This window comes from Symphalangus syndactylus, chromosome 6 (assembly GCF_028878055.3).
Source record: "Symphalangus syndactylus isolate Jambi chromosome 6, NHGRI_mSymSyn1-v2.1_pri, whole genome shotgun sequence".
Lineage (NCBI taxonomy): Eukaryota > Metazoa > Chordata > Mammalia > Primates > Hylobatidae > Symphalangus > Symphalangus syndactylus.
This window is the reverse complement of record NC_072428.2, coordinates 132,699,256-132,713,147: the sequence shown is the minus strand read 5'-3', so window position 1 is coordinate 132,713,147 and position 13,892 is coordinate 132,699,256. Positions and strand designations below refer to the sequence as shown.

The 13,892-nt window shown below is 36.3% G+C and overlaps 1 gene segment (V, D, J or C); it reads right to left on the bottom strand.

Moving 5' to 3' along the window:
* Nucleotides 1-9,126: 9,126 nt before the first annotated feature.
* On the bottom strand, nt 9,127-9,748 carry LOC129485475 (probable non-functional T cell receptor beta variable 23-1). The segment is given in 2 exon segments: nt 9,127-9,563; nt 9,700-9,748. Coding segments are annotated over 2 exon segments (486 nt in total).
* Between the last annotated feature and the right edge of the window lie 4,144 nt (nt 9,749-13,892).

The window sequence follows — 13,892 nt, the reverse complement described above, 5'->3', positions numbered from 1 at the left end:
TTGAGATTTTTTGTTTTATGAAGGACAGGATTCCTAACTTTGTTTCAAATTGCTGCCTTTCTGCAAGGGCAGAGGGCCAGTGTGACAGCTTTCTGTATCCCGAGCTCTTGCCCAGCGTCTTGGAAGAATTGGATCACAAATGGGCTTGAAGGATGAATGTGGGGTTTTATTGCGTGGTGGCAGTGGCTCTCAGTGGGATGGATGGGGAGCTGGAAGAGGGGATGGAGTGAAAAGATGATCTTCCTCTTGGAGTTTGGCCATCCAGGGACCGAACTCTTCTCTGACCACCCCCAGCTGAACTCCTCTCAGGGTTCAGATGTTCCTCCTCTTTTTCTCTGCCACGTCGTTCTGCCGTCCCTCTGCTTGTCTCCTAGCCTGCTTGTCTGCCCCTGAAGCCTGGGGTTTGGGGTTTATATGGGTACAAGAAAGGGGCATGGTGGGTCAAAAGACAACTTTTTGGGGATGAAAACAGGAATTCTTGTCCCCATTTACAGCTGCAGATCTCCAGGCTTGAGGGTGGGGCCTTTGCTGAGAAACTGCCCTCTTCTACCCAGTATTTCTGTCTCCTGTCCATATCACTGGCTCTCCCTCATGCATGGGTACACCATGGCAGCCTACCCTAATCATTCCTGCTGCAAGTCAAATTGGTAAAGTCTTATTTTTAGATATTTTTACTTTTAATTCTAAAAATTTCAAACATATACAAAGTAGGCTTAATAAAATAATGAGCCTTCATGTCCTCACATGAGTCATCTTTGGTAATTACCAACTCCTCATGGCCTCTCTTGTTCATCTACCTCCTCCTTCACCACTTCTGCCTCTCCTGTGTAATTTTGAATAGTTGTTACTTTATTTAGGAGTACCCAGGCACATTTTACAGCCATTGTCTACACTCCAGATGACATATTCCAGTGTCCCCTTCCTTCTTCTCTTTCTGGTTAGAGTTCTCCATTAACGATATGAATGAAAATGTGGATTTGTTCCAGTAAATTGCTTAGCCAGGCATCTGATGAATAGAAACAAGACAATGATCATAAGAACTTTTATTTTGGGTTTGTCTTCAATGTAAAAAAAAAAAAAAAAAATCATTGCCCTTATTTGCAATTCTTAAAGTAGACATGCTGTTTTGGTGCCCCCTCGCTGTGGGCAGTAATTTGAGTGGAATTAATATTTGGGAGCTGAATATGAACTATTCTTGGTGATCACGTTAGTTGAGAGAAGAGAGGACTCATATCCAGTGGTTGAGAGACCGTTTTCCCGGGCATTTCTGATAGAAGTTTGTAGGTGCAGAGCAAGGAAAGGAGAAGCAGAAATCATTCTGGGAACAGATCTATGCCCAAGGCGGAGTGAGTGAGCATTATCAGAGGAATGAATGGAGGAGACACACATTCGCACGGGAATGAAATTGAAAAAGGCTTCCCAATTTCTGGACAAATGAGAGGGTTCTTCATGACACAGGCCAATATATTCTCTACTGTGCGCTGGCTCACACACCTCTCTAATCGTATTTATAATCCACTTTTGCTCTGACGTATACTCTCTACCACAAGTAGAACACAGAGCTCTTGGTCTTACCTACAGACCATGTCCATCTGTGTGCTGTGCGTATGTATGTGATTCTAAGGACTGTTGAACCCCTCATTCCATGTGTGAGTTATTGATCTGTATAACATACATCCTCTGGCATAAAAGGCTGCCAAAGGATAAATAATTTTATTTCTTTACTACTGCTTAGAGTTTTTGGTGTCCTAAGAGAATTTTGCCCACTCTCAACTCACAAAGATGTTTTTGTGTCTGTTTTATTCTAGAATATTTGTGGTTTCAGCTTTTATAATTACCTCTATGAAACATCTCAATTTAACTTTCATTTATAGTGGTAGGTGACAGTAAAGGTTCATTTTTTCCATATGATTATCCAGTTTTTCCAGCATACTTGCTGAAAATTACCATCTTAATGCATTGAAACTTCCAATCCATAAACATGATATATCTCTCCATTTAAAAATATTTTATTTAGTTTCCATTTGTGGAGTTTTGTAGTTTTTAATTGAACGTCTATTCTAAATTGTTCTTAAGTAATTTGTTATCAGTACTATTATAAATGGTATTATTTTCTGAAGTTTGTGTTTCAATTGTTTTCAACTAGTAAAAAACTTGATTTTTAAAATACTAATGTATCCTGTGATATTGGTAAATTCACTAATTATTTCTAGTTGTTCCTTGATTTCTTATGATTTTCTATGTAAATAATCATGTAATCTGCAAATAATTGTACTTCTTCCTTTTCAATGTTTAAAACTTTTTTTTTTTTTGCTTTATCATGCGGTTAAGATCTCCAATATAATATTGAATAAAAATAGCGAGCAGCTTAGTGCAAGCATTTATTAAGCCCAAGAATTCAAGTCCCACCTGGGGAATATAGTGAGTCCTCATCTATAATTAAAATAAAGTAAAAAGTAATGAGAAAACTTCATGGCTTGTGTCATAGGAGGAAAGTGCTCAACACACTATTAAATCGGATGTTATTTGTAAATTTTTCATTTATAAGTTTAATCAGATTAAGATAACTGTCTTACCAGTTTGCTGATAGTGTGTCTTTTGGATAAGTATTGATTTTGTCAAAGGTTTCTCTGCATCTATTGAGATGGTCAAGTGATTGTTATTCATTATTCTGCTGATATGGTGAAATATATTGATTTTGGAATGCTAAACCACTGTTTCTCCTGCAATAAACTCACTGGTCATGTTGTAGAATTGTTCACTTATACACATATGTATATGCACACAAATATATACATATGTTCATACATATTTGGATTTATTTATTTTTGATCCAAAAGTATATTTTCTATTTTTTGAAGAAAATTAATTTTTGGAAGCTTTTGCTCATCAAAATTTGAGTGAATTATCTAGTTACCTCCCCCCCAGTAGATGTACTTTATAGCAACTCTATTTTCTTTTTTTTTTTTATTTCTGGGATACATGTGCAGGGTGTGCAGATTTGTTACATAGGTAAATGTGTGCCATGGTGGTTTGCTACACCTATCAACCCATCACCTAGGTATTAAGTCCAGTATGCATTACCTATTTTTCCTAATGCTCTCCCTCCCCCCACTCCATCCCACAACAGGCCCCAGTGTGTGTGTTGTTCCTCTCCCTGTGTCCATGTGTTCTCACTGTTTAGCTCCCACTTATAAGTGAGAACATGCAACGTTTTGTTTTTTTTTTCTGTTCCTAGGTTAGTTTGTTGAGGATAATGGCTTCCAGCTTCATCCATGTCCCTCCAAAGGACATGATCTCATTCCTTTTTATGGCTGCATAGTATTCCATGGTGTACATGTATCACATTTTCTTTATCCAGTCTATCGTTGATGGGGATTTGGGTTGATTCCATGTCTTTGCTATTATGAATAGTGCAGCAATGAACATATGCATGCATGCATCTTTGTAATAGAATGATTTATATTTCTCTGGGTGTATACCCAGTAATGGGATTGCTGGGTCAAATGGTATTTCTGGTTCTAGATCTTTGAGAAAGCACCACACTGTCTTCCGCAATGGTTGAACTAATTTAGGTTCTAATCAACAGTGGAAAAGCATTCCTATTTCTCCACAACCTTGCCAGCATTTTCATAATGGCTGTTCTGACTGGTATGAGATGGTATCTCATTGTGGTTTTATTTTGCATTTCTCTAATGATCAGTGGTGTTGAGATTTTTTTTTGGTATGTTTGTTGGCCACATGAATGTCTTCTTTTGAGAACTGTTTGTTCGTGTCCTTTGCCCACTTTTTAATTGGGTTGTTTGGTTTTTTTCTTGTAAATTTGTTTGAATTTCTTGTAGATCCTGGATATTAGACCTTTGTCAGATGGATAGACTACAAAATTTTCTCCCACTCTGTAGGTTTCCTGTTCACTATGACGATAATTTCTTTTGCTGTGCAGAAGCTCTTTAGATCCCATTTGTCAATTTTTGCTTTTGTTGTAATTGCTTTTGGCGATTTCATCATGAAATCTGTGCCTGTGCCTACATCTGAATGATACCGCCTAGATTTTATTCTAGGATTTTTATAGTTTTGGGTTTTACATGTAAGTCTTTAATCCATCTCGATTTAGTTTTTGTGTAAGGTGTGAGGAAGAGGTCCAGTTACAATTTTCTGCAAATGGTTAGCCAGTTCTCCCCACACCTTTTATTAAATAGGGAATCCTTTCCCCATTGCTTGTTTTTGTCAGGTTTGTCGAAGATCAGATAGTGTAGATGTGTGATCCATTTATGAGTTCTCTACTCTGTTCCGTTTTTCTGTGTGTCTGTTTTTGTACCAGTACTATGCTGTTTTGTTTATTGTAGCCTTATAGTTTGAAGTCCAGTAGCATGATGCCTCCAGCTTTCTTCTTTTTGCTTATGATTGTCTTAGCTATTTGGGTTCTTTTTTGGTTCCATATGAATTTTAAAATAGTTTTTCCTAATTCCGTGAAGAATGCCAATGGTAGTTTAATGGGAATAGCATTGACTCTATAAATTACTATGTGCAATATGGCCGTTTTCATGATATTGATTCTTCCTATCCATGAGGATTAAATCTTTTTCCATTTGTTTGTGTCCTCTCTGGTTTCCTTGAGCAGTGGTTTGTAGTTATTCTTGAAGAAGTCCTTCACTTCCCTTGTTAGCTATGTTCCTAGGTATTTTATTCTCTCTGTAGCAATTGTGAATCGGAGTTCCTTCATGATTTTGCTCTCTGCTTGCCTGTTGTTGATGGATTGAAATGCTTGTGACTTCTGTACTTTGATTTTGTATCCTGAGATTTTGCTGAAGCTGCTTATCAGCTTAAGAAGCTTTTGAGCTGAGACAATGGGGTTTTCTAGATATACGATTATGTCATCTGCAAATAAAGAAAATCTGACTTTCTCCCTTCCTATTTGAATACCTTTTATTTCTTTCTCTTACCTGATTGTTCTGGCCAGAACTTCCAATACTATGTTGAATAAGAGTGATGAGAGAGGGCATCCTTGTCTTGTGCTCATTTGCAAGGGGAACACTTCTAGCTTTTACCCATTCAGTATGATATTGGCTGTGGGTTTGTCATAAATAGCTCTTATTATTTTGATATATGTTCCTCAATACCTAGTATATTGAGATTTTAACATGATGTTGAATTTATTGAAGGCCTTCTTTGCATCTATTGAGATCATCATGTGGTTTTTGTCTTTATATCTGTTAATGTGATGAATTCCGTTTATTGATTTGCGTATGTTGAACTACCCTTGCATCCTGGGAGTGAAGCCAACTTGATTGTGGTGGATAAGCTTTTTGATGTGCTGCTGGATTCAGTTTGCTAGTATTTTATTGAGACATATTTGGATTGAATTTGTTAATATATTGTGAAAAGTTTTCTTTCATTTGCAGCCATGAAAGATACTGTTCTGTAATGCGTTTGACAGATTTTGGCATTAGGTTTTTGCTGGGTTTATAAAGTGTTGTGAAATGTTTCTGCTTCTTCTATTTTCTGAAAAAGTTTATGTAAGATGGCTAGTCTTTTTTCCTTAATTTTAAAATAGAATTATGAAGAAATAATTCGGGTCTGGAGTTTCCTTTGAGAGTAGGTTTTTGATAAAAAATTTAACTTCCTTCATTTGAAGTTCTTTACATTTCTTATTTCATTTTGAATCATTTTGGTAAGTGGTGTTATTCAAGTAATTTCATTTCATCTAAGTTGAAGAATGTATTGCATATACTTATAATATTCTGTCACTATTTTAATGTCTTTTATATCTATAGACATGCTTTCCTTCATCATTGATATGGTAATTTGTGTCTTTCCCCTATTTGTCTTGATTGCTATGGGTTAATCAATTCCATCAGTTGATTAAATCATGACCATATTTTCCTCCAAATTCTTGAACATATTTCTATAATAACTGCTTGAAAATTCTCATCTGAAATTTCCAACATTTGTATTATTTCAGGGTTGGTTTTTATTGTTTATTTTTTCCCCACGTGTAACATTTCCTAGTTCTTCCCATATCTAATATTTTTTTCATTTCAAGATCGAAATTGTAGATGCTACATTGTTGACACTCTAGAGATACATATCTCTCTACAGACATATATATCTACAGATTATATATATGTATGTATTTATATTTGCCTTTATTTAGAGAGTGCTGAGATATTTTTCTTCAAAAGGCAGTGAACTTATTGGCAGATCAGCGAGATCCTTTTGAGACTTGCTGAGCTTTGTTAGGGCAGTTCTGGAGTGGTTTACTCTAGGACTTTGGTAGTCCTTCTCTTGAGATGTGACCCCTATGTGGTGCCAGCTGCATTCCCAGGGGTTTCAGCAAGTCCTCTCAGCTCCACCGGGTCAGGATTCATGTCTCCCATGCTCATATGACTGTCAGAATCTCTATTCCTCTCACAGCTACCCAGCAGCTGCTCTCTGCCAGGTCTTATGGAGGCATTTCCCATGCATTTGCTGCTTAGTTTTTGACCAAAGACTTAAGGGGACCTCATAAAATATTTGGAGGTCTTATTCTGCATAGCTTCCTTCTCTGCAGTAGCTTATCCCTGTCACTGTCAGCCATGTCCATACCTCTGAACTCAATCTCTGCCTCCCTATGCTGGATAGACCACTGCCCCATGCTTGGGCTTCATATACTTGTGCTGCAGCCCAGAAATCATATCAAGGCAGAGTCTTAGAACAATAGTGAAATTCCCTTTCTAGGTTTCCTCTTTCCCGGAGATGGCGACCCTGTACTGCCTGTTGTCTGATGTCTGAAAATAGTTGTCTTACAATTTTTGTCAAGTTTTATAGTAGCTTAAGGCAATAGAAACAAGTACAGTAACAACTATCTATTTTGATTTAGAGCCAAATTCCAAAAAATAAGCATTTTAATGGTTTTTGTTCCATATTGTCAAACTGACACTATTATAAGTAGTTTAACTAGACTCTTAATCAAATTGGACAACAAAATTCATTTGTAAGTGTTCTCAAACACATTTTTACTAATATTTCATTCCATATTCATATGAACTTTCTGTATTCATATTCTAATTCACTATTAAATTGTTTGTTTGATTTTTTTAGATTGTTATCTTTATGGTAAACCCTGATGGTTTGCAGGATATCATTTAAAATTTGTTTTCCTAAATTTATTTTTTTCCCAAACTTCCTCAGGAATTTGTTTTAATTTATCCACTGATAAATCATTCCCAAAGAGAATATAATGTTCTAATGTTTTTCATGAAAGTAATCTATATTTTGTCATCCTTATACACATTATTTGAAATACATTTTTATGGTTCTTTTTACTCTTTTCCCTTTCCCCAGAGACCAAAATTCCATGTAGTGCAGCTGAAAGTTTCTCAGTACCTTTATGTCTCAGTGAATGGGAGTTGCTCTGCAAGCATTTGTGGGATCAAAATGGATCAGCTGTCATATCAAGAGCTCAAGGAGATAGGTGTTTGCAGTGGATGGAATTTGGCCCTAAAAGAGATAACGTGTGGGCCAGTATTAAGTCTTCCAAAAAGATGTGTGAAGTTTTTCTGTCCTTTGCTATAACCAGGCAGCATAATTCACTTAGAAAAGAGCAATAAGAATTAATTTGAATCAAATTTACCCCATATTGTAAAAAAGCACAGCTAAATGGAGTGAAGCATTTTTTCAGCAGTTCTGGATGGAAAGGGTTGTCGGTGGGTGATAGTAGTTTGGGGACAGCCATGGCTGGTAACTTTTCTATGCTGCTTAAAGACATGAGTAATGATGGAAAAGACAGCATGTTGAGCACTCAGCAAAGTGGAAGTGAAAGATAGTGGGATGGATATCTCCATTCACATAATGGAGATAACATGCATGCACCTGCTAAGGTAAGAGATCACCTGGTTCCTCCCACATCTACTGATTCTTTGAAGTCTGGGACAGGGGTGGTGCCATATTGGGTGGTGGTATTTCCATTGCCTAAAATTTCAAAAAGGAGACTAATATCTTGTATATCTCAGGACCTCCTACAAATCGTTGAGGAAAATATAGAACTCTCAATAGAGAATTTGCCAGAGGATATGGGTATGCCATTTTGAGAACAGAAATCCAGGACCACTATCCCATGAAGAAGCGCTAAAACTCATTAGTAATTATGAAATTGCAAGGGAAAGAAAAGGAGGGAGAGAACATTATTCAGCCTTCTAGATTGTTGCCAGTTATTTTTGTAGTAGTATAACATAATCTCTCAGTTCCTTTAAATTACTGGTTTTATTTAGTGAAAAAAAATTGTCACCTGTATCTTTATGGTAAACACTGATGATATTCTGGCGGTGGGTGAGAGGGGTGGGTGGCGGGGGGTGGAGAGAAAGAGAGACAGAGATTGGAATCTCTTTACATTGCTAGACTGAAAACAATCTAGATCACTGGATAAGGATTAAAGGAGATATTAGGATGTAGGAAAACACCGTATTCACTTTAATGTGGGATTGCGGATGTATACAGTGATGCTGAAGAACCCATGGTGGTATTTAGATAGATAAAATATGCATAGAATTCCATGTCTCAGCAATCGTGACTTGCTCTGGGTATATAATCCTATAAAGCAATCATACAAGTCTATGAAGGTATATGTACAAGAATTTTCAATTCTGGCAGGAAACAGGAGAAAGTCTGCGTATGTATTTCCAAAGAAATGGGTATGAGTACTCTCTATCATATAGAAGCAACAAGACCGAATGTACATGCAGAAAAACAGACCACTTCCCTTGCTTGAGGTGAGTGGAAAAGTAACATTTATGTGATTTTAAACACATACATACATGCCTACTGCTGAGTGCTCTGTGAGACGGTTCATGGCTGGATCATGACCGATCTGTTTTTTTTCTCCTGGGATTTTGAACTCAGGCTTAGAAAGAGCCAGGCTGGTATTTATCAGTGTAGGGAAATGATGGAAACTGAATTTGTAATCTTTAGTGACCATCTCATTCTCACCACGAGGCCTGGAGAAAAAGAGACAGTGTACAGGGAGAGAAAAGCATGCAGCAGCCAAAACGGAACAAAAATCAGAGCTGGAGAGACAGACATTCTAGAGCCCAGCCCTAGTGGTGCCTTTTCAGAACTGTCTATCACCTCTTGACTTCTGCTAAACACCCTTTATCCTTGTGTTAAATTCCACTGTGGCTTAAGCTGGCTCCAGTTATTTTCTGTCACTCCCTTCCAGCCTAATACATCACCTGCTTCCTGAGCTGGGTCTGTGACAAGTTTGTGTGCTAAGAGGAACTGACATTTCAGTACTGTGGATTGACTGCTGGCACAGAGATACAGTGCCGTGTCTCCCAGTTCTGAGGACAGGATTGCCAGGCTGCAGGGTGTGTTCTTGGGGCATTGAGATGAGGATCGCTTCTTGTGCATCTCCGTTTCTTGAAGAACTTGTTCATTCTGAAAGGAAATCAAAAGCATAAACTCTTTATTCTGATTCTTTTGATACAATAAAGTATGTCCTTTTTCGGGGGTACAATTCATCTTTGTTTTCTGTCCTTTTCCTTTGACCAAATGTCCTGGAGTCTGTGTGACTTTGGCATGAAAAGAGCCTGTAAGAGAACGAAACAGATGCTGTAGAAAGAGTCCAGGAAAGAGCTTAACAAACAAAACAAAACAACAAAAAAGCTTGGATATGGGGGTTGGCAAGCCCAGGACAAGGATTTTTCTTTTGTGCTCAGGGCGCACCTGCTGCCAGGAGACACAGGGCTGCATAGCCGAGGAGCCTGGTGCCCATGATCGCATTGACGTTGCCAAGGAATGAGGCTTTTTCATTCCCTGTCTGCACCTTCTTGTGACGTGATCCCTCCACAGACTTATAATCATCATGTTATTGCTTCATGTTCCTGAGCAAAAACACTTCATGGTATCAGGGAAAAAAAGCTTTTATCCTAACTCAGTAAATATAACTAAGTTATTTTGTATTCATTTAAAAATATTTTATGTCTATTTTTGCTAATATAAGCAATGCACTGATATTTTAGAAAGTTAGAAAATAAAATAACAAAATAAAAATAGGACACCACTGCCAGAAATCAATTATCACTGTTAACACCTTAGTGAGTCTTTCTAGATCCTTATCTCCCCCATATATAAATGTGTAGATATATAGACACTTTTTTAAAATAAACAATATTCTTGAAATTCTGTTTGATAAGCTTTTTTTCAGTTAATGATCATCCTTTCTCATCAACGCATTTTCATCTTATCTACTATTTAGTTTTTATGCAAAGTTTCACAGTTTCAAAAATGTCCTTTGCCGTTAATTTGAGCATCAGTTTCTAACTCAAGACTAGACGTTCCTTCTGGCTATTAATTATCTAATTATCTTTTATATAATAAGGATCTCTGTTGTAATTGCTATCTTTGTGATTCTGAAACTAGCCACTGCTTTGAAAAATACTTCACCTTCTAGCTCTTTCTAGTGTATTTTAGCTTGTTCATTTACTAGTGCCTCTTTTAGATAACCTCCCTTTTTTGCTTTTTCTCTCTGTTAACTATTTATTTTAAATAGTGCATTTTTTTATTTCTTTTTTTTCGCTTACTTCTTTCTTCCTCCATCTCATCCTCATTTCTGGTAAGTAATGTTAACAGCTTAATGTATATCTTTCCATAGATTTCTCCTTACTAATTTAATTGTTCAGTGAGGTTGTTTTCTCCACATTATAAAATGAACTTTGAATATACAGATAATAACTTGATAACATACCAACAGAATGGTCACTTAAAAGAACAACTTGGCACAGGAAATAAAAGATTACCAGAATATTTGAAAGCTCTTATTTCTTTTCCCAGATTCCATGCCTCTGTTCTCTAACTCTATTAAGGTGTTTGTTTTTGTAATTATTTGCTTCTCTTTTATATTTTAATACATAGGCACATAAGCAAACAAAATAGTGTTTCATTTTTACATGCTTTCAAACTTTACACAAATGAGGCAATACTGTACCTTTCTTCTGCAATGTAATTTTTCATTCAAATTTGTGAAATTCACTCATGTTTGTGTGTTTAGTTTTAGTTTATGAATTTTCACTGCTGTGTAATTTCTTTTTAGTAACCAGGATTTATTCTTCTGTTAAGTTACATTTGGATATTTTATACGTTTTTGCTATTACAAATGTATTACAGTGAATATTCTTGTTCTGATTTTCATAGAAGGGTTTCTCTAGAAAAGCTTTTCTCAAGGGTGGAATTGATGGATAGTGGGTACACACATCTTGAACTTTACTAGATAATACCAAATTGTTTTCCAACGTGGATCTACCAATATACACTCTAGCCAGTGATTCAGAGACTTCTTTTTGACACTTTCCCTTGCCAACACTTGATAGTTACTATTTTTTATCATCGTAGCCATTCTTGTGGGTATATATTTCATTGGACTCTATTTCTATTTCCCTGAGTAGTAAATTTAGCCACATTTACATGTTTAATGACCAGTGAGATTTTGCTAGATGCTTATGGTTTTCACTCACTTTTTCTATTGACAGTTACCTTTTTCTCATTGATCTGTAGAAAAATTAGTTTGTAGGTTTTTAAAAAATAAATTATATATACTAGCTTTTCTTGAAAATATAAATAGGGATATTAATTTGGTATTAATATACAGATATTTAATGATATGTCACTATACAGTCAATCTTGTCACTGTTATATAATTAACTTTGATAAATTCAATATGTTAATTTTTATATAGCCGTTTTTATCAATCTATTCCCTATTGATTGAGGGAATAAGAAATCTTTCCCTGCTTTAAGGCCATGAAGATGTGCTCTTATACAGTATTCTAGAAGCCTTGTGATTTTATTACAATTATGCTTTTAATATAGCTGGGGTTAATTTTGGCTATATATTGAGATGTGTCCAATTGCACTTATTTTTCATTATATAGATACCCAATTTTCCCATCACCATTTGTTGAAAAATATATTCTTTGATTGTTGCAGTACCATTGCTGTGTGTTTATGAACATGTATCTTTTTCCTTGGATCTATTTATATATCAATGCCCCCATATTATACCACTTTTATTATTGTGGTTTTATAATAATTCTTCGTGTTTGTTAGATTTAGTCCTCTCACTTGGAGCTTCTACTTCAGTGCCTCAGCTATTCTTTTATCCTTTGCAGCTATTCTTTTATCCTATCCTATCCTTTATCCATTGGTAGGCAGACTCATGCAACTTCATTCATGGAGGCTGTTCATTTCCTACTTTGGTGATTTCTTGGAATCTTAGCTAAGTCGTATGTCTTTCCAAAAGGAACCTCAATGGAAAAGGGTCTGTTCACCTCAGCAAACTAACATATAACATTTTACCGACTATTCCCTGTTACCCAACAAGTGTTTGCGGCTTCTTCTGCCTGGGTTACCTTTATTTTTTTCCCTAATGTTCTTAGAAATATCAAATACTAGACAAAACAAAACTCTCACTCTCTCTCTTTTCCTCTTTTGTTTTTACATCCCATGTTCTCATCACTCCTCACTCTCAGGCTTCTTTAATCTCTATAAGGAACCAGAATACCACAGTCTTAATTTCCATGCTTTTATCTCTGTGATCTAAATCTATATTTGGTTGGAGTTTTCTGTCCCCACAGTTCAATTTATTTACATGCTGAAATCTGCAGAATTTCAACCTCTAGTCCAGCCTTATGGCATCTCAATTTCACATCTTGTCTATGCAGTTGCCTACTTCTAGTTTTTATCTGATTGTTCCATAGACAGTTGAACCCTATTATCCCAAATGGGAACTGCTACTGCTAACATGATTTCATATTGTTTGAAACTGTGCCCTTTGTAAAGGATCAAAGTTATATGAGGAAAGTTGAAAAATTGTATCGTTTGCTTGTCTGCTGATGACAAGCTTCAGCTCTCTCTTTTGAGCAACAGCCTACAAAGGACTTTCATAACTTATTATATTCATGGAACCAAAAACTCAACTTCTTCAAAAACTCCTTTCTGTCTACGTCCTCAAATGTATTCCATTTCTTTTGATTCATATAAATTGATCATCTTCTTTCTCTTTGTAAATTGTTCCCCAAAGCATTACACTCTTTAATATGCCTTCGCATAAGTTGTTCTCTTTGCCCAGAATGCCCTGCTCAGAACCAGGTCTATCTGGTGAAGTTCTAATGTGACTTCCTCTTTGCTTTCTCTGATTCAGTCAGACAGAATTGGGCATGTCCTCCCTTAAGCTCCCAAATGACTTCTTTTTTTTTTATTTTATTTTCATCAAATCTTTTTTTTTTTCTTTTTTTTTTTTTTATTATACTTTAGGGTTTTAGGGTACATGTGCACAATGTGCAGGTTTGTTACATATGTATCCATGTGCCATGTTGATTTCCTGCACCCATTAACTCATCATTTAGCATTAGGTGTATCTCCTAATGCTGTCCCTCCCCCCTCCCCCCACCCCACAACAGTCCCCGGAGCGTGATGTTCCCCTTCCTGTGTCCATGAGTTCTCATTGTTCAATTCCCACCTATGAGTGAGAACATGCGGTGTTTGGTTTTTTGTCCTTGCGATAGTTTACTGAGAATGATGTTTTCCAGTTTCATCCATGTCCCTACAAAGGACACAAACTCATCATTTTTTATGGCTGCATAGTATTCCATGGTGTATGACTTCTGATTATAGTTATTATATATTATATTTTCCATTCTATTATATTTACTTTCTTGCTAGACTCTCAACTCCTTGAATAAAGGATCTATTTTCTTTTCAGTTTTGTATCTTTTGTGTTTTCAAAAGTAACAGGACACAGTAAAATCTCAAGGAAATATTAAAAATGAAAAAATTAAGCTAGAGGATGTGGTAGGGGCTGTAGGGCTAGGACACATTTCCGCAGAGAGACAATGGCTGTGCTTCCACTGTGGTGTGCTCCCA